At 34.9% G+C, this 22,404-nt stretch overlaps 1 protein-coding gene across 3 annotated transcripts in view; it reads right to left on the bottom strand.

The window, feature by feature from the left end:
- Positions 1-274: 274 nt before the first annotated feature.
- Positions 275-22,404, bottom strand: part of PCDH9 (protocadherin 9) — a 1,042,490-nt gene continuing 1,020,360 nt past the window's right edge. For all 3 annotated transcript variants that reach the window (XM_007528121.3, XM_060191419.1, XM_060191418.1), the window contains one exon: positions 275-3,046. In XM_007528121.3, the coding sequence (XP_007528183.1) occupies positions 2,673-3,046 (374 nt within the window). In that variant the 3' untranslated portion in view covers positions 275-2,672. The remainder of the gene's footprint in view (positions 3,047-22,404) is intronic.

Here is a 22,404-nt window from a genome sequence, read left to right as displayed (position 1 = left end):
ATTCTTCAAGATGGAGGGAAATGGCATATGATTCATTTAAAAATAGATAAAAGAATTGTTTGGGTATGTATCTTTTTTTTTCCCCTGCAGTGATATATTTTTAGTATTCATTGATTCTCTATGTTCAAAGTAGAATCTGTCTCGGTGAAGAAAAGGAGTTGAAGTATACCTCAAACTAGTGGGCAAGTCTGTATTGTATAGCAGTGAAAGGTTAAGGTGTCATTTCCAGTCTCTATTCCATGTAATGGTTTTTGAATTTTTGTGTCTTAGTATCTTGAGTTAGTTCTCAACTCTTCAGAAAGCTTTAGAGGAAGAGTCTGGCTTTCTGTTTTTTTATCCTAAAGCCCTAACATGAATGGACACTGGCCCCATTGTTCTGTGGCAAATATAAACACATGGTGTATGTATGAGTTTCCCTTATTATCTTTGACAGCTTTCTGTGCCTATGCTTCTAATTTGAAAGAAATGTGGGTGAATTTTTGCTCATAGTGTCAAGACCCTAATCACAGAATAGTCTTTTTCTTATTGGTCCACAATGAAACATGGGTTTATTTCAAAAACTCTTATTAGAAAGACTGAGAATCAAGAAGATACCCACACAGATTCTGAGTTGGGATTTCACTTTGATGAAACTTGCATGAATCTTGACTAGAAAGTTATGCACAATTTTCTCCAAGAATTTCCCTAGAAAACAATTTCATAGACCAATTGAAGAATTTAACTCTAACTTAGAATTTTCAGAACATAGGTATTAATCCCCTAACAAGTATCCCTTTATTTCTAACTAAAGTTTATTTTAATAGTATATCTTTTTTAAAGAATTAATGTAGAAATGATCATTTTTAATGTTAACCAAAAATTAACACAATACAATCAGGAATTCAGAACATTTATTGCAAGAGCTGAATAACTGTAAATAAAGTAGAACTGGCAAAGCAGGAACAAGGATAACTGTTTAGATATTTATTATGTCAAAATCATCAAACACCCCTCACAAACTGACAAAAATGTACTGCAATAAGCAATGCACCCCTACCCATTATTTTCCATTATACTGTGGAAAAAATGTGAATTTCTATTTACAAAGTAATTGTATTTTTGGTAAGAACAAATTAACTATCAGATTAGCAAACTTTTTTATTTTATTATTTTTTTAACTTTTCAACTGATGTTGGCATTAAGATAACTTTCACTTCTTTCAATAAAGACATTTTGTTGCATGCTATTTATTTGTTTAATCATCTGTCATGCCTTAATAAAAACCTCCTAAGAATGTTCAGTTTTGGATTTGTTTTGCACGTGCAACTGAGATCTTATTAACATTATCTGTCACTCTGTTGGCTTGACCCAAGTGACGAGATGCTGGTACCTGCCAGGCATTGACCAACTATGATAACAAACAGTTAAACAGCAATAATTAGAGATTTATCCCTTTATTCCCCCAACTAGCCTACCTGGAGAATGTTCTGTTACATCATGAAGGCACAACACATTAAATATTTTGTGGCTATGGTCTAACACTTGTGTTACAACAACATTATTGTATATGAAGATTAACACAAACTCTGTCATTTCAACAAAGTTATAGACACACATTTTCCCAATTGAAACTATTTTTGAATAGTGATTTTTTTCTTTAATATATGCAATTTTGGATACAGTAGTTTTGCATGAGTGACAAGTAGAGGATATTATATCACTTTCTGAAGGATAACACATTTCCATTATTCTCGCACTTAATGCTACTAATTAAGTGGTTTTACTTTTGCCTACCTTAAAAATAAGAATGTCAAGAAAACAGGTTCTGAATTTCCAAGCTTTGACAAAATCCTTTTTTTATATAAAGGTTTTACTTGTTATATATCTACTTTTTGTTTTTACAGAATTTCAGCATCATGAGCTATCATAAAAGAAACAAGATTCCAGAACCTTTTTTATAAACACAATAGTTTGCGATCCTTTGAACAGTGTGTGTCGAGACAGACTATTAATGCAGAAACACCTCACTGAAAGAAACAACAAAAATATTGACAGAGGCAAATAAAAAAAATAGGAAAGAAGCAACCATAAAACACAGAATTATGCTACAACATTTTTAGATGAATGTTATAAGTACACAAAAGTTGTTAATAATAACTTGCTTCTATTTACAAATACTTTTAACACTGATTGACTTACAAGTGTCCACTAACGGTTGTTAACAGCACAATAGGTTTAATGCTTATCTTTAAGTTTTATTTGAAGTATAAAGTCAAGTATAGCAGTCCCAGCACAATCAATGACAAAAAGAGCACACTTTTCTAACCAGATATACTTGTCAATCACTCTAATCCTTAGAACTTTCTTACTCTCCAAATGCATATTCTATTTTTCATAGCAGCAGTCCAGGGTCAACATAAAATGCAATTAAAACAAAAAGGATATTTGCACAATGGAGACATCTCAAGAGAGTTGAATCAATTCTAGTAAACAAGATCACATGGCTAGTAGAACTATCTTCTCTCTTGTAAAATAATGAATCCTCCATGGTGCTAACAGAAAGTTATGGATATCCCTGCTATAAAGGGCATAGTTGTAGAGAATCTATTTAATGCATAAAGCTCTGACAGACACAGTATTAGCATGTCTTTTTAGACTGAAGTTTTTCGGTCCCATTTAGCCTTTTCTCATTTTTAAAGTTGGTGCTCCTTAGGACTCTCAATAGCACTTCCCACTTGCTTATAAGACTTCAGATTTGCCAGAGGAATGTCTGTCATGTGACTGCCATTGCTGAAATGGCCTTCATTGGAGCCATACTGCTTACGGTCATTGAACTGGTTCCTGTTGCTATCATCTTTCCAGGCTCTGGTCAGGGTGTGTCCATTCACAAGCTTGTCCTTCTTGACCCATTCTTTCTGGGGTGCAAAGGTTGAAAGAGGAGATTTGGGGTGCTGATATGGACCCAAGCCAGGAGGCATCCAGCAATTATCAGAATGACCCAAAACCAAGCACTCTTGAGTGCACATCTCTGTAGCTTCTGCTAATCCTCGGGGACCCAGAGGCCCATCTACAAAGAACAAAAGACAGAAAATAACAGAAGAACACGGTTAGTATTTCGTAAATTATCTCTTTAGAAAATAGTGCATAAGTGACTTCATTTTCTTAGGAAAATTATATTAAGTAATTGAAAGATATTCTTCCTCATTCTTTCAAGAATAACACAGAATGAACCAGGTTCCTTATTTTAGAGATATGAATTACCTCTTTTCTTCTTTAAGTTTTCATTGGCATCAAGAAATTACACAAGAAGAATAGATACAGAAAGAGACAGACATGGGCAAATAGATGCACTAAGATATATAAATTCTGATCAGACCTCCTCATATAACACATATTATTATTGACTTACATCCTCATTTTCTCATAAAAGGTAATATTTGCTTATTATCTTTACTATTTTAACCATAGCACTTCTCAGCTCTGGCTAGTTATCGCTGGGGATTGAGCCAGTAACCTTAAAGCCATGAAGTCCTTTACTATCTCCTCGCCCTGAGTCATATTTATGAGACTGTGAGAAATAGAAAAAGTTTATATACAATATTGAAGCATATATAAGCACTGCAATTCCAGAAAGGCAAAATGTAAACTACTCCTTAAATATCATTAAAAATCAAATTATAAATGATTATATAAAATGTTGTTACCAGAAAGTGCTTGATTTTTGTATAAGAAAATGACCATTTTAAAAGGAATCTTAACTAAGTTACATTATTAAAATTCATACCTGTAAGACTGTAACCACTCTGGAATTAAGAAGAAGGAGAAGGAAAAGAAGGAGAAAGAGGAGAAGGAGAAGGAGAAGAGGAAAAGGAGGAGGAAGAAGTGGGGGTGGAGGAGGAGAAGGAGAAGAAATCATTTGCATCCAAACACAACATTTGATTCTTTCAAGCTTAGCATATTTTTAAAAAGTTTCTAAAGTGCCTAAGACCATAACTAAAGTCAGAGATGAGATCAGATGATGTTTAATATTTAGGGAGGAAAAGTCATCACAGGTACTTCTCTCTTACCGTTTACCAACAAGTGATCTAAAACACACATTTTAGCAATAACTTTAAATGTAAACTTTTATTTTTCTAAGTGTAGTAAGAGGAAGTCTGCCTTTACTGATAAGTAACAATGAATGGTTAAGGGAAAAGATTTTTTTGTTGCTGTTGCTTTCCCATTTGATTAAACAGTGAAGTGATAAGTGATAGTCTGGAAATTAAGAATTGATTTTAGGAATGAGGTTAAGGGAATAGGCAAGAATGCCTAAGGTATTTTCAGAAGCATAGAGTAGTCAGGACAAAAATGTGCAAGAAAGAGGAAGAGGAGGAAGAGGCGGAGGAAGAGGAAAGGTAGGATCAGGAGGAGAAAAGCCAGTGTGCAATTTCATTTAGTAAACAATTAATATCATTAAAGTAATGGGAATATCCTTGTTAAAACTTGTTAGCACTGTTAAAAATTTTAAGTGCCTAATAACGATGGGGTTTGATGTTAACATTTATTCATTTTAATAATGTTTTAGTTGCTTACTAAATATAAAATGTATGTACTTAAATTCATGACAGTTGATGGCAAAACCTGAGATGAAAAACTATTGATATACACACCATATCATATACTGCATGTGGGAGAAAAAAATAGGTCAGAGAAATATCACATTGAATAGGATATTTGCCAGGCCATGCAAGTGACCCAAGTTCCACTGTTTTGGTGTCTTTCTCTTTCTCCATCTGGTCTTTATCTGAATGAAATAAAACAAAATTTTTTCCTGGGTATGTTGAAATTATGCATTAAGGAGACATGGACTCCACTAATTAAGCCCAAAACATTTATTTTTATCTTTGAGTATATATTTACATGTTTTGAGAGAAAACAAAAGCATCAATTTCGCATATGCAGAGTGGCATAAACCATCTCAGCCAGGGTTTCACATCCAGTTATGGAAAGTTAAATCAGCTACCTGGCCACCATTTATTACATTAAAACTTTGGAGACTGGGGAGTCAGGAGGTAGCACAGCGGGTTAAGCACACGTGGCACAAAGCGCAATGATCCTGGTTCGAGCCTCCGGCTCCCCACCTGAAGGGAGTCACTTCACAGGCGGTGAAGCAAGTCTGCAGGTGTCCGTCTTTCTCTCCCCCTCTCTGTCTTCCCCTCCTCTCTCCACTTCTCTTTGTCCTATCCAACAACAACAACAATAATAAAACAAGGGCAACAAAAGAGAATAAATATTAAAAAAAATTTTGGAGACTGGGCCTTGGTACACTTGGTTGAGTGCACATTATTACAATGTGCAAGGACCAGGTTCGAGCCCTAGGTCCCCACCTGGTCTGGAAAGCTTTGTGAGTGGTGAAGCAGTATTGCAGGTGTCTCTGTGCCTCTCTTCCTCTCTAGCATACTCTTCTCTCTTGATTTCTGGCTGTCTCTATCCATAAATAAATAAAGATAAAAATAGTTAAGAAAAATAAAATAAAATTTGCCCTTTAGAATAACCTCAAAATTCTTTCCCATCCAACCCATAGCTCTAATCCCCTTAAAAGCAAATTTTAATTTTGTTTAAATATATTTTTATCATTTAAACCATTTCTTTCATTAACTTCCAATGATTACTGATTTTTTATGATATTTAATTTAAAATTTTCTATGAATCTTTATCTTTGGGATTTTGTCCACATTTTCAACATTTTGAGCTAATTTCTTCCTTTTACATGCAAGTTTGTGTGTTCAGTGACTTTGTGCCCACAAACCTAACCCATTCTCCTCAAATCAACTCATGTTGCTTACATTAGGATCACAGACTCTGATTATCTTTTGCCTAGCCTGTAAAGAATCTTTCATACTAATTCTTTCAAGGGTCATCTTACATCCCAGTAACCCTGCTTCACCACTGTGAAGCTTTCCCCCGTGGGTGTGGACCAGGGATTTGAACCTATGTCCTGGTGCATTGTAACCTATGCGTTCAACCAGGTGCCCCTGCTATTACAGATAAATGTTTCACATACACCTTGGAGATTTCCATACTTATTTGCTTATTAATAAATGATTAATTTATAACTTGAGCCCCCAAATATCTTATCTTAATGCCATTTTTTATTATTTGGTGAAGGTCCTCATTATTTATGAGTATAGATTTTAATTTTCTTTCTTTCAACTATATAGAAAATCAATTGATGGGAAAAAGTGGTTTGTTAGTCTTTCAATTACTCAAAGTACTAAGCAGGAGTGATGACATAAGAACAATTCTAATTTCTAGTAACATTTTTTGAGGTTTGCAATATTCTGAGAACTTATTAAAGATTCCCCATTTAAAGACAAACTTTAAACACCACACCAAAAATTATATCTTTGTCTACCAATATGAGTTAATAAGTGACTTTCTTAACTTCTTTGGTATATATATATATATATATATATATATATATATATATACATATATATATATATGTATATATATATATATATATATATATATATACTTTTGCATATATCAATGGAGATAAACAGCTTAATTACTGATTTGATGTGTTACATATTGTGAGTACTATAAGTTAGTCTGAATCTTTACGTTTCTTTAACTAAGTACTTTTGTTCTTCCTCTCTCTTCCTCTCTCTCTCTCTCTCTCACTCTCGCTCTCGCTCTCGCTCTCTCTCTTTAAATTAGAGCTAGGCAGAGAGAAAACAGACCATGTTACTAAAGCTTCCTTAAAGTGGTGGGGGCTGGGCCAGAACCTAGGTCATCCACACACTATTCAAGTGAACTATTTCTCCAACCTACAATGACACATTTTTAACACAGTATTTATTCTGTCTTTTGAAAATCCCATCAATATTTAATGAGCTGATATTATATGCTTACACGGTGACGGACATGCAGCATAGAGCAGTGAACAAAACAGATGTTAACACTATCCACACAGAACATTAGATCTATCTTAAGAAGCAAATAATTGTCTCCAAATCAGCAAACCCAGAGGGGACATAAAGGTGTCACTGGAAAGAAAGGAAGCAATTAACTAATTTAGAAAGCTTGTCTCTTTACCCGACAACAGATGGACTTTATTCTAAGTTACATCATGTTTACCACTTTCTGAAAGTTCTTACAGATAACTGGAAAATTCAAACAGGGTAAAAATGTGTATACTGTACAAAATCTTTAATTTTGGGGAAAAAAAGGGAACTTCTCTATATAAACAATATTAACTGCCCTTTAGAATGTTTCCTCTCTTTTTTCCATTTTACTGGGGTGTAATGGATTACAGTACAGTTCTTGACACTAGGGTCCAATCTCTCATCTTCCCCTGATCTTTGTCTAAACAGCATTCTCACCCCTAATTTTAAATCTGTGTCCATCATCCTGCACTGGGATCCCAGAGTCCCATAGCCACCTCCCTTTCTTTCCGGTCTGCTGCTTGGGTGCAATACATCACACCCATTACAAGATAAACTTTGTATTTCCTCTTTTGTCCTGAGAGTGATTTATTCATTTGTTTATTATCTACTTTACTGCCACTAGGGTTATCGCTATGTCTCCTTGAAGGCTGTATGAATCCACAGCACCTGGCATCTATTTTTCCTCCCCACCCCCATTTTTATGAGATGAGACAAAAAGAAATTGAGAGGGGCTGGGGAAACAGTGACAAAGACAGAGACCTGCAGACCTTTCATGAAGTATACCCCTGCAGGTGAGGAGCTGAGGCTCGAACCCTGGTTCTTGTGCATTGTAACATGTGCCCTCTACCAAGTGAGCTACCATCCTGACCTGAGAGTGTTAACTTTCTATCATTCTGTGTTGGGTTGGGTTTTTCACCAGAGTTAGCACAGGAGATCAGTGCCTACACAATTCCATTGTTCCTAGTGGTCATTTAACTTCTGTTTTTAAAGAGAGAAACACAGAGGGTTAGGGAGAAAAGGTAAGAAAAAAGAGAGCCCTTTATCAAGTGTTCTGTCACCTGATGCATTCTTCTTGTTTATTTGGTGTGTGTGTTTTGTTGTTGTTTGTTTTTTGTTTTTTACAACACCCCTCAGTTCTGGCCTTTGGTGGTTCCAGAGATGAAAACTGGGATGTTTCACATAAAAGCACTTCTGTGCATTAATTTGTGCTATATCCCTGGCTCCTATAATTATCTAAAATTATCACTTAAATATTCATTTTAATTCATATATTTCCTCAATGAGTATTTATTGATCATCTAATAGGCATCAAAAATGCCCTATACTAGTACTGACTCTTAAAGATGTCTTCATATTTTTGTGTTATTATGTGCATTTGTTTTCTTTCTTCCCTCAATTTTAAATAAATAGATTTTTATTTTACAATGTACTCTTTTGTGCTATAGTATATCTATTTAAAATAAAATAAGAATTCTAAACAGTCTATGTTTTCTTTAATTTCATCATTATATCCACTTGTTTCCTTTCTCTCATAGAGTAATTATAATCTCCAAAGTGATTTTTTTAGCTAACTTTCAAACATTTTATTGACTCTTAAAATCTAAATTATTTCTTTCTTTTCACAATCCATAGTCTATGAATTTACTTATCATTTTTGGGCTTTGAATGTATTAAGACACTACTGTTGATAAAACTATACAAGCCATCTGTCTCTGCATTTAAATGTTGAAGGCATATAACAAAAGCTTCCTGGAAATTGTTTCAGTTAATATTTATATGAATTCTCAAAAATATTTTCCTCACCAGCTTTACAGAACTCACCTTATCACTTAAAATCAAACAAAATAGTTTTCTTATGGTTTAGGCATCAAGAGCTGTCAGAAAGCTGCTTGACCTGAAAACTTTTAAGATGCAGGTTTACAATGTGGGACAATCCAAGTTAATGGCTCTCAAGCTATACATAAATAGTGGAATACCTGAGTGAGTCTGGATCTCATTATATTATACCTGGAAGCTGAATGCTACTTCATTGACTGACTCACTACTACAATTAGCAAGTTGTCCCTGGCCTGTACCTACTTTCTAAGGTGATGACTTGAAACATTTTAATTCCAAAGATAGGAATTACAATTAAAAGAAAAAAAAATATCACTATGCCTTTTCTATTCCTGATTAGGTTAAATACTTATTAAATGTTCATTAATGACATTTTCTTAGATGGTTTTTACTATTGTGTAACTTAAGACTCATAAGCTGCCAGAACTGAACTGTAAAACAGACTGGTCATTTTATATTATTTTGGATCAAAATTAGCGTATTTTACTCAGTTTTTCATTATGTTTATTTTTTAACATTAAGAAGATACTATTTGTTTGCAAAATGTATCTGATGGTCATTTATAATGGTATGTTTGTGGTTATAACATTGATCACTACTTTCATGCAAAATACTTGTTACTAAGTTCCATTTTTTATGCTAGAACAAGTGTAGCATACGTAATTGTATATCACTAAATACCTTAAAGTGAAAGATGCATCTATCAACTTGGAACTGCTGAAGCATTTTCCCTGCTGTTTATATACTGTTATGCAATATCTTTACTTTTTAAAATTATATATATACACACACATATATACTTTCTTTTTATTTATAAAAAGGTAACACTGACAGAAACATAGGATAAGAGGGGTACAACTCCATACAATTCCCACCACTAGAACGAATGGTGTATCCCACCCCCTCCCTTGATCGCTTTCCTATTCTTTATCTCTCTGGGAGTATGGACCCAAGGTCATTGTGGGATGCAGAAGGTGGAAGGTCTGGCTTCTGGAATTGCTTCCCTGCTGAACATCTGCGTTGACAGGTGGATCAATACTCCCAGCCTGCCTCTCTCTTTCCCTGGTGGGGCGGAGCTCTGGGGAATCAGGGCTCCAGGACACATTATGTAGACCTTTTTTCCTATGACTTGGTTCTACATTTGTTATCAACTAACTGAAAAAAAATAATTTTCATATTAAATTCTTGCCTTAAGCAATATTTTTAAACTAACAGATAGTATAATTGACTACATTTTTACACTAGATTTAGTATCAGAGAAAACAAAGAAAATCAGTATTTTTATAAGATATTTTTACCAAAGGTTTATTTCTTTCCCTTTTTCCACTTAAGTTTTATCTTTCCTTTTTTGAGATAAAATATAAAAACATAGCATATCATTATTTTTGTAGACTGCTTTGGATGAAAAGGTTATACTGTGTTTATGTAAATGTGGATCCTGTTAGAGTATGCAGCTTAACATGTTCAAAGCCCAGGGTTCAAAACCTGCCACCACATCAGAGCACCATGTCATTGGTATAATCCCTCTCCCTATCTGTCTTTATGACCATCTGAAATGTTTAAAGAAATGAACAATTTTGGCCCAGGGACAGTGGAATCATACATGTCAGAGGACAATGTCCTAGCACCACAGAAACGAAGTAAACCATTTTGGAGGGGCATGAAAAAATATTAGATAAAATTACCTGATATGCATCAATATTAATCGCTATTGCACAGTTTTCTTTTTTCCTAAAGATATAGACACAAAGAAGTAGAATGAAAGAGATATAGATAGAGAGAGAGAGAGAGGAGAGAGAGGAGAGAGAGAGAGAGAGAGAGAAGAGAGAGAGAGAGAGGAGAAGTTAAGGGTGGGAGAAAGAGAGATACAGAGAAAGGAAACCACAGCACCAAAGCTTCCTTCAATGCAGTAGAGGCTAGGCTCAAACCTGGCGGTAGCACACTTGATAAAACAATGACCTATCCACGTGAAGTATTTACCATCCCGATAGTCATACATATAATATACATATATACATATACATATACTCCAATCTTTATATTATAATTTATTTTTACATATGAAAAGTGGTATAATACAATACATCATTCAGCATTTCTTACATTCTTTGATCACTTTTATTTCAAATTGCATTACTGTATCCCTAATCAATACTTAAAAATTTGTTATCACCTAGGATTAACTATTAGCTATCACTTTGCTTGTATTACAAAGCAAAACAGTCAAAGGTTCTACATTTCACTGTCACTGCAATTCAGACTTCATATGGAACAATAGAACATACTTAGGTCAAGAATCCACATTTAAATGTAAATTTGATTGTATCTATGAGAGTGTTTTATATTCATTCAGTCACTGGATTTTCTTTAATATCATGTTGTGTTCAAGAACTCACTGCATAAATAACTAAAATTGAAATTTATCCAGAAATTCCAAGTCATATGGTCATTATTAGCTCACCAGTGAAACAGATACAAGTCCCAGTAAAATAATGAATCAAAATGAATTTATCACAGAAAGAGAAGTTTAGATATCATATCCAGGTGACAACTGTCTTATAAGTTATAATTTCCCAACTGGAGCAATTTAAAAATATATGATGAGCCTTATGAAAGTAATTATAGATTTCCTAGTTCCTAGCCTTTTGTTCATAAAGTGAGAATAAATTGTTATTATAGATTTTGATGTACCTTATCCATTTTCTTATCCTGCTATTAAGTGCTTCTATGGTTCGGCATAGATAATCAAACTTCTCAATGTGCTTATAATTTTACAGTGTGAAGCCCAATATAGTACGACAATTATTAGTCAATTGTTCCTATAGATTATTAGGTCACATTTAGGTTTTGGAATGTAAACCTCTATTTAGTACAAGGATGTATATTTTGAAATCGAATTGAAAACATAATGTTTTAATCAGAGATTTAGCTTATAGCTCAGATTTAAATATTCATTGTTACCCATCAACTGTCACCTTGAGAAACAAAGGCACAAAGGAAAAAAAAAAAAATCAGGATTTGACAAAACCTTTGCTTAACAAGTAAACAAGGATTAAATGTTTTACACATTTCTCCTACAGATTTTTTTCCCTTGGTCACAGATGAAAAGTCAACATTTGCAGATGGAGACAATCCAAATACAATAACACATGGCCAGTCCAAGCAGCAGATTCTCTGCTGGAGAGGATATTGCTATTTGGACAGACTTTATAGCTCACACAGAATGAAGAACACTTCTGTATAAATCTTTAGCTTTCTTCTTCATGACATGAATATCAGCTGTCTTATTCTCCTCTGCTAAAGCTAACTGATGAAAAGAAAATTGTCTTTGAATTCCAATTCCAGTATCACTTTATTGAGGAAATGTGAGTTACAGAACTGTTGTCACAAAGGTAGATTTCCACATTCCCTCAAAATAAGTATCAACCAAACCAACATCTTATTCTAACAGAGGGATTAAAATCCGCTAACCTCCTTTTATAGTCCTTCCTTCATTCTTCTGAGCCCCCAAATCTGATGCAGTAGACTGTAGACCATTGAATATTCACCCTCTGTTTTCCTTCCTTTTGTTTCTTAAGAGTCCATCTGTAAGGAAGTCATCTGGTATGTGTCCTTCTCCTTCTGGCTTATATCCTTATATTACTCAACTTGACTCCCTCAAATTATATCCATGGTTTAGTAAAGGGAATATGCCATCATCTATTACATTTTTGTAGAATTTCATTGTATGAATATATACCAGCACTTCTTTTTTAACCAGAGCACTGCTCAGCTCTGGTTTAAGGTGGTGCAGGGAATTGAATCTGAGACTCTGTAGCCTCAGGCATGAGAGTCTCTTTGCATAACCATTATATTTTCCATGTAACAATCTAACCCCCTCTAGGTCCTCCTCTACCACAATGTACCAAGACCTAAAGCCTCCCCCCACCCCAGAGTCTTTTACTTTGGAAAATACCACCAGTCAATACAATGATTATACACAAATGGAAACACCAGCCAGTCTACTTTTATATCTTATAAAATATAACTAAATTTGGAACATATTTCCAATTTATCTTATTGTATCTGGGATTTTATGGTTAAATATCTCTAAATTTATTCTAACACAATCGACTATGGGAAATGCTTAGCTCTATGGTGATCTGTTACAGTAATCTGAACAAAGACATTGGCAAACCTGTCTTGCAAATATTACGAAGCTATTTGGACACTAAAAAAAAAAACAATTAAAAGTGAGATACTTAGGTAGACTTATTATAACTATATAAACTCTTAAAAAGAGGGTTTTTTTTCTCTGGTTAGATTGGAAAATTAGATTTTGAGGCTCAAAAATCACTTCTATATATTCTATATACCACTCCTGCCTTCAAAACTGGTTTAAAAAAAAACACACATGCTGTGACAAATCCTAACTGAGTAGTGAACAGGACAAGAGGCATCTCAGTCTGGACCATTGGACCACGTGGTGGCGCACCTGGTTGAACACACATATGACAGTGCACAAGGACCTGGGTTTGAGCCCCTGGTCCCCACCTGCAGGGGGAAAGTTTTGTGAGTGGTGAAGCAGTGCTGAAGGTGTCTCTCTGTCTCCCTGTCTATCCCCCATCCTCCCTATTGAAACCACTAATACTTTGAATTCCGCCATGGGAAACTTACACATGTTGAGCCCTCTGAAGCTTATGAGGTAATAAATATATAAGACTTGAAATAATCTGTTTGTGTTGCCATATACTTCCATAAATTTCCATATTGTGGCAATCTGTTACTCTGCAATAGACACCTAATACAAATCATTATTTTACTCAACTCATACAAATCCATAGTTAGTTAGTATAGTTGTTAAGTCTATCAGTGTTGCTGGCAAACCTTCTAGCCCAAACTACTAACACTTCTATCAGGAATTCTTCTACTTGGTCAACATTCTATTCTCCAGTCGCTGCCTAGATGAATACACATGGCTTGTAAGTAGATAGCATGTTAGTCTCCTGGTGTTGTAATAAATTACTACAAGCATAGTGGTTAAAAACAACAAAAATATATGTTCAGTGATCTTCAGGACAAAAAATCAAATCAGTTTACTGACGTAAAGTCAAAGAGTCCAAAAGGCTACTTCCTTCTGGAAATTCACTTCCTTCTTATTTTTGAACTTCTGGAGGTTATCTACCTCCCTTTTTTTCTGGCCCTATGTCTTCAAAGCCCCCCACAATCATTTTCACTTCCATTATCAGATCACCTTTTTGATTTCCTCTTATAAGAAAATATGTGGGAGTCGGGTGGTAGCTCAGCAGCTTAAGTGCAGGTGGCGCAGAGCACAAGGACTGGTGTAAGGATCCCGGTTAGGGCCCCCAGCTCCCCACCTGCAGGGGAGTCGCTTCACAGGCAGTGAAGCAGGTCTGTAGGTGTCTATCTTTCTCTCCTCCTCTCTGTTTTCCCCTCCTCTCTCCATTTCTCTCTGTCCTATCCATCAACAACATCAATAACAACAACAATAATAATAACTACAATAACAATAAAACAACAAGGGCAACACAAGGAAAAAGGAAGGAAGGAAGGAAGGAAGGAAGGAAGGAAGGAAGGAAGGAAGGAAGGAAGGAAGGAAGGAAGGAAGAAAATATATACCCCTCATTTAAGAGCCATCATGATTACACTGGATAGTCCAGAGTAATACCCTCAACTCAAAATATTTAATTCAGTCTTATTTGCAAAATTTCTTTGCAGGATAAACCATCTTAGGCACATTTCCTGGGAACTAGGATGTGGAAAAATGAACAGTTGGTGTAGTCTGACACACTATTTAACACGGAACAACTTCTCTACATCAGCGGCATCAGCATTAAATCCATGGTGCTTTCCATGGGCCAGAAGATGTCATGTGATTCAGTTCTTCCCAAACGTATCATCTGAGGTCTCCTTTCTCAACCTTGTCCAGCTCTGCATTACTCCCTTTGCTATGTTACACTGATTTTCTTATTGTGTCTCAAAGACAAAAACATAAGTCCCAGGGATTTTGTAATTATTTCTAACTGTATTGTTCTTCTAGGATGATTTTATAATAGTTCACTCCCTCACTTCATTTGTGTTTTCTCAAATTCAATTTTTCATAGTTATTTCCTGAGAACTTTATAAAAGTAGTATTTCCTATTCAGTCTCTCTTTAACCCAGCTGTATTTTAATGGATAGCAATCATTACTACCTGCCAAAATACATTTATTTGTTAATAGTCTTAATTTTGTACTAAATTAAGTACTAAGGACTCTAAATTCTGGTGGTTTTATTTATTTATTTTTTTCCTTCAGGCTTATCACTGGGGCTCTGTGCAGGCACTATGAATCTAGAATTCCTGGAGGCCATTTTTTCCTTTTCTTTCTCTATTTTATTGGCTATGACAGAAAGAAATTGAGACTGGAGGGGGGAGATAGAAAGGTAGAAACCTGTAGACCGGTTTCACCACTTGTGAAGCATCCCCACTGCAGGTGTGGAGCATGGGTTCAAACCCAGCTCCTTGAGCAGGTCCTTGAGCTTGGTACTATGCACGCTTAGCTGAGCACCACCACCCAGCCTCCTGATGACTATATCTTTAATATGTTACTATGCTCTGACAGGTTTTTTTTTTATATTTTTTTATATTTATTTTCCCTTTTGTTGCCCTTGTTTTTCATTATTGCTATAGTTATTGTTGTTATTGATGTCATCATTGTTAGGACAGAAAGAAATGGAGAGAGGAGGGAAAGACAGAGAGGGGGAGAGAAAGATAGACACCTGCAGACCTGCTTCACCGCCTGTGAAGTGACCCCCCTGCAGGTAGAGAGCAGGGGGCTCAAACCGGGATCCGAATGCCAGTCCTTGCGCTTTGCACCACATGGGCTTAACCTGCTGCGATACCACCCGACTCCCTGCTCTGACATTTTGTAGATAATTACTAGAAGTAGTTTGAATGAAAAGTATACATAAAGTTGTGCTGATCCCAAATAATAATGAATGAAACACTATATGTAAAGCAATATGTGACAACCAATGTACATGCAAGACATAGATATTAATGAGATAGTTCTGACCTGCATATGCAAAACACTGTAAAGAGTTCAAGCATAAAATCCCACTGAGGTAATATTTAGAATGTATAACTTTTATTAATAAGGATAAAAGATAACCACACTCAAAGGCACTTACATGCTATCTTACCTTGGAATGTTAAAGCAAGTGGAATGGAATGCCCCTAAGTGAAATATAATTAAGTTGCTTTCTATATCTCACACACTACTTAATGATGCCAGAAAGTTCATAATTCCTTTAACCAACAGAGCTCTTTAGATGTCTTCAGAAGCTGAGATTCACAGGCTATGTAACAAAACAATTCTTATTTTAAGCCCGAAGATATCAGAGTCATTATTAGCAATTACTCTGAAGTAAAACTCTAGTGAAATACAGACAACTGTATAGGATTTAGCTCTTTGGTATGCTCATGGAAATCGGAGGATATTGAGAAGAAAAAAAGAAGAAGAAGAAGAAGTTGACTATGGAATATATTGAAAAGTTTTTTTCTTCGAAGTCTGCTCCTGGCAGACTTTTTCTTTTCTTTTCTTTTTTCTTAGACGGAGTAGAGAAGGAGAGAGAAAAATAGACACCTACAGACCTGCTTTGTCACTTGTGAAGTGGGGTACCTGTAGGTGGCGAACCAGGGGCTCAAATCTGGATCCTTGCGCTTATTACTATGTGTGTTTAACCGGATGTGCCACCACCCGGCCCATGAATATATTAAAAACTTAAAAGCTGTTTAAACTATAAATATATTGATTTACAACAACAAGAGATAATAAAAATACTTCTTTTTATTTTTGGTAAGGGGGTAAGTTTGAAAGAGACTCTAGTATACCATATTAAATTATATACAGAATTTCATGGCGAAATTCACTTTTTTTTACTTAAGCTCTGCTGTATATACAAAGATACTATTCTAAAATGAAAAATATAAGGTTATGTTTTGAAAGAATCTCCTCAGGGAAAAGTTGAAAATGGCATTACTTCATTATCAAAAATGGCCTCTATAATAGTGTACTATTAATCACATTTGCTTCCTATCTAGGCCTGCAGTCCCACTGCAATTATATAAGGTTTTTATTATCTTCAAATATATTTAATCAAAATGACCTGTCTTTAGGGTGTAACTGGTTGTAGGCTACTCTGATAAGCTCTTACAATATTATTGACCAAAATTCTCAGTGTTTCCCTTTGAAAGAATATCTACACATCACTAAAAGTCTTATAGTATAGAAATGCTTGAAACGCATGACTACTTGACACATGAATAGATGAATGCAATTTTGAAATAGAAAATGATTTGAGGCAACCATCAAATAAGTATGTGAAGTTTGTCTTCCCATAAGCTGGTATATATAGTGTAGGTATCCCCCAATGTCATACCATGAAAGAAACACCTCAAAGGAGTTAGCTGCAAATTGTTTAATGAAGAGATCCTTTTTGAACTGGAGAATGCAAACTAATAAGGAAGACTGAGTGAGTTATCTATTTAAATTAGCAGGGAAATATTATCACTCTTACTCCACCAGGGGCTAGGGAAAGAAAAGGTTTGATGTACCTAGAAGTTTATCCAGGTAACCAAAGAATGAAAGGAGAAATAATTTATAATTTAAAATGTAAGTGGGAATATGGGAAACTTTTGCTTTGGACTTTTATAAAACACCAGATACAAAGTCCATAAATTCCCTTTTATATAAATTTCAGATTAAAACCTAAGCATTAAAAGCCTAACTAGTCTAAAGACAACGTCAGCATTCTTGGTGATCTTCACCCACTAATCAAGATATGTTTTCACACTGGAATCAAGAGTTTCTATTAACTAAAGATTATGTGTAAAACAGTAATTATGATAATGAATGATTCAGATCAAATTTAATTTGTTGCTTAGCAGGAACTTCATATATGCATGTTTCATGGCTCTCAGTTAACTAGAAAGAAAAAGAGAGAGAGAGAGGTTGAGAGAGAGGGAAAGGGAGAGGGAGAGGGAGGGAGGGAGGGAGGGAGGGAGAGAGAGAGAGAGAGAGAGAGAGAGAGAGAGAGAGAAACATGAGAGAGATCCAAAGCACCAAAGTTTCATCTGGCAGCTATAGCTTCCCTCTTCTTGTGTTGGGGCTCGAACTTGGGCTAGGGCCTACTCAGTAAGCTGTCTTTCTTTCCTGAGATATATAGATATTTAGTAGTTTGTGAGTTGATAAAAACTAGTAAGAACAAGTAAAACATCCAATTGTCTTTAATATTCTACAAAATAATCCTTAAAATGCTATCCTTTATACGCTCATCAAAAGTGACTTTGTATGTGCACAGATCATTAAAAATATCTAACCTAGAATTATCCTCACTAAAAGTTAAAAAATTCATCAATAAAATTATGGATTAAGTCATTTGTGACTTTTTAAACACTCATGTATGATTAAAGTACTTCATTCTTTTATTGAGCTATTGAACAGGACACTATGCCTCAGTCTACCACATTAATAAAATCACAAGACATCTAATCCTTGTCAAATATTATCAATACTGCTTAGAATGTCAGTATGTTTCTCTTTAATAAGAGTGAACTGCATGGTGAACCTCTACTTTTTAATCTAGATGACAGCCAAAGGTTCTGAGATCTATGAACTTTTGACAAGATTTATAAAGTTCAGTTGTCATCTAGAACAATTGGTATGGCTTTGGTTCAAAATCAATTACTAAGGGGATTTTTTTATCAGGCTGCAATACCTCCCAAATGTTCTCTCTGTCAGCATGGAATTAAAATAGAGTTCCAACAAGCATCATACTTCACAATCATATTACAACTAGTAAATTATGTGAAGTTATAGCTGGGGGGACGTGAATGCATATGCATCTGTCTATAACTTCTCTGTCTTGGAAAAATTTATGGTAGCACTGTTTTGACTAAGCAACACTATTACATAGGTCTTACTTATATTCTTCAAACCTCATTTTACTAAAATATTTGTTGTTTATCATTTACTGAGAAATCATTAGATGAGAGATGGAATGGTGTTATTAGACTAAATATATGATTTAAGAGCATACATTGTTGGAATATTCTCTCTCTGAAGAGATATGCTACTAAAACATTCTTTCCTTCTGCAAAGCGTTCTTCACTAAATCAAAAGCATCACTTGGTAATTACTCCTCCAGTCACTAAAGTGTCAGGTATATATCTTGTGCTCATTGTATCTTCAGTAGAATATGCATCAAGCAGCTTATGCAAAGCTGAAAACATAGACCTAGCATTGCTACACCATCATGCCTGATTGTGCTCCTGAAGCAAACTATAAATGCATCCTCAGTAGTAATAAACTGCTCTTCAGATTCCACAACATAAAACTGAAGAAATCTTAAATCGTAAGCCTGGAACCATACTAAAGATTTTCCTCAGATGTAGAGTTTTAATTCACCCTTAGATTTTTCTGTTTGCTAGAAAGCAAAAATTTTATTTATATATTTTAAGAAGAGGTTAATGGTTTATAGTACAGTTTATAGTACAGTTGTTGACCCATGGATACAATTTCCTATCTGATCAAGATAAGTGTCTCTAAAACACTCACCTCACACCCCCCAAATTCAGTCCATCACTGTGTATCAAAACCTGAAAGTCCCCCTCCCCCCATCCCCTTCTTTCCTCAGAGTTCTTTGGCTTTGGTGCAGTAAACCGGGCTATTCTATTATTTTTTATTGGGGGGGGGGATTAATGATTTATAGTGAATGCAGTTTTTGATACATGTGTGATTTTTCTCAGTTTTCTGCAAGTCATTCTGACACCCAGCCTAGATCCTCCTCCACCATCTTGCATGTGAACCTGAAAGCTCCCCGCTCCGCCCCCTTCCCGAGTCCTGTACTTAGGTGCAATGTACCAAACACAGTCCAAGTTCTACTTTGTGTTTCCTTTTTCTGTTTTTTTTTAAAATAATTTTACTTGTTTTAATGTTACAAGACTGTAAGATTACAATGTACAGTTCCACTCCCATTTCCGTTATTATTTCTCAACTTCCGTCCTTGAGTGAGATCATCTTATATTCTTCCTTTTCTTTTTAGCTTATCTTACTTAACATCATTCCTTTACACTCCCTCCAAGATGAGGTGATGAAGATGAATTCATCATTTTAATAGCTGAGTAGTCTTCCATTGTGTACATATACCACAACTTTCTTAGCCACTCAGCTGTTATTGTTAGACACCTAGTTTGCTTCCAGTTTTGGTTATTACAGATTATGCTCCTATGAACTTAGGTATAAGCAGATCTTTTGGATGATTCTATTTGATTCTATAGGATATACTCCCAGGAGAGGAATTGCCAAGTCATAGGGTAGGTTCATTTCTAGCTTCCTGAGAGTTTTCCAGACTGCTTTCCACAGGGTTGGGACATTCCCAGGAATAGGAGGTTGCAGGAGGGTTGCTTTACCCCTGCAACCTCTCTTAACACTTGTTACTATCTCTTCTGATATATGGTATTGTCACAGAAGTGAAGTGGTAGCTTAGCCATTTCCAGTGTCAATTTATGCTTCCTCTTAAAATCTGCTTGCTTTGTTGGGGTGAGTGGTTGACACTGCAAGTCATTTTTAAGGAGTGGGAGTTAGAAATAACAACTGCTAAATATGCTTCTCTTATATAAAAAAAGAGTTTTAAAGTTGGCATCTAGATGAATAAACATAGAAGTTCAACATGACACTGATAATATATTTTGGATTTATATGGGTTATTTTGGTAAATAGTCATCACTACCATAATAGGTGCTAAATAATACATCACTAACTACCTATAGTAACATACTTTTGAGAGTGTGTTGTTTAGCTGGGTGTCTAAGAAACCCTAACATGCAAACCCATATATACAAATCAAAATAGTTTTCATTGGTTTAATTACAAAGATCACTATAAATAAGCATAATTACAAAGATCACTATAAATAAGCATGTTTGAAAAATTTTTTTAAAAAAAACTTCTACTGCGTATGGTTATGTCTTCACTTTGTGTGTCATCTGAATATCCACAAAAATTGAAATTCTAGTTTTTCTTTTTCTCCTTTTAGGCTATTTAAATTTTCTTTGCATCTCTTTATTGAGCAGACATTTTATTTTGTACTAAGCTTTCTTTGTTTCCTCACTATTTCAATACCCAAGTATCTTGTGCCTCATAGCTGCAGTGTCAGTGGGCTATCAATATTGTAAGCTGGTGATATTACTGTCTTACCATCTAGTACTACATCTAAATCATAGGTAAAATGATTTTGGGTAACATGGATTATGTCGTCATCATCATCATTATTATTATTAGGGATTGATATTAAATTGGTCTTTGCTGTTTACCTGGGGCACGTGTTGGATAAAGATCTAGTATTCTCATGAGATACAGTCCTAGGTTCTAGTATTCAAGTGCCTAACAATATGTAGTAAGGGATGATGGGGGCCATCCCATTCCAGCCTCTTGAGTTATCTCAATGACAGATGTAAATCAACCTGTGATCATGTTGTGTGAGATGATTAGTACTGATTGTGAAAATGGCCACATTTAAGTTTGATGCACATAGAAACTGCCAAAATAGTTAAAAGCAGGAATCAAAAATTTGACTCAGTTGAGTTCAACTTAAATGGCAGCATTTAGTGACCTTTGTTGGAACTGGAAAACAAGTTGCAAATAAACTGGCCATCTAGTCTGTTTGTGATTGAACAGATTTACTGTATTTTTAAACTACCTGTTACATGTCCTTAGAGACCAGGGTAGAGAACTATTTCCTTAATTTCTTTAACAGCATATTTGATAAAAACCATCCATATAATCTTTGTTAATTCAAGAATTTGTATTTTCATTTTCAGTATTAGTTTATTCTATAGATGTTGAAAATTATGTATCCTAATAACTTTAGTAAAATGAAGTTTTCAGAAGTACCTCTAATAGTTTCAAAATTAGTATGTAGTGTTTTATTTTTCCATTTACACATTTACAGTTTTTGTTCATTCTAATTTATGGTGCCAAACCTAGATGTATAAAAAAATTTTTCTACATGTTGTATCCAAATGGACAACAGCAACTGCAGTCTTGTGAAGAACTTGTAAAGATCTTTTTCTTTCGGTGCCAAGTGATTGTGCATGTGGTTAAGTGCTCACATTACAGTGTGCAAGGACCCAGTTTCAAGCCCTTGGTCCCCCACCTCTAGGGGGAAGGTTTCACAAGGAAGAAAGCAGGGCTGCAAGAGTCTCTTTGTCTCTTTCTACCTCTTCCTACCCTATCAATTTCTCTCTGTTTCTATCCAATAGTAAGTAAATAAATACAAATTTAAAAGAAATTTTTCAAAAATCTAAATGATAATTGGAAAAGTTTTTTACTATGAATTAGAATACATTATGAGTTTCCATTTTTAAATGCAAAAATAGCTTTCAGAGTAGCATTAGCTAAGATTAAAAGGAAAAGTATTACTGCTTTTCTAAGTGTTAACATATTCAGTGTTTTCCTTTCTTAACAAGAATAGCAGGACAGATGTTAATTGTGATACAAAGACTGGGCTTGTCAAGGCACCTGAAATTCTTGGTCTTTGTGCCCTATGACCCTTTGGTTAGATTTGAAGACTGGCTAAAGTAGGAGAATATAAAAATGAATTTCCAATATTAATT

Source organism: Erinaceus europaeus, chromosome 5 (assembly GCF_950295315.1).
Source record: "Erinaceus europaeus chromosome 5, mEriEur2.1, whole genome shotgun sequence".
Classification (NCBI taxonomy): domain Eukaryota; kingdom Metazoa; phylum Chordata; class Mammalia; order Eulipotyphla; family Erinaceidae; genus Erinaceus; species Erinaceus europaeus.
Note: the sequence above shows the minus strand (reverse complement) of the source record. Positions and strands in the feature narration are given on the sequence as shown.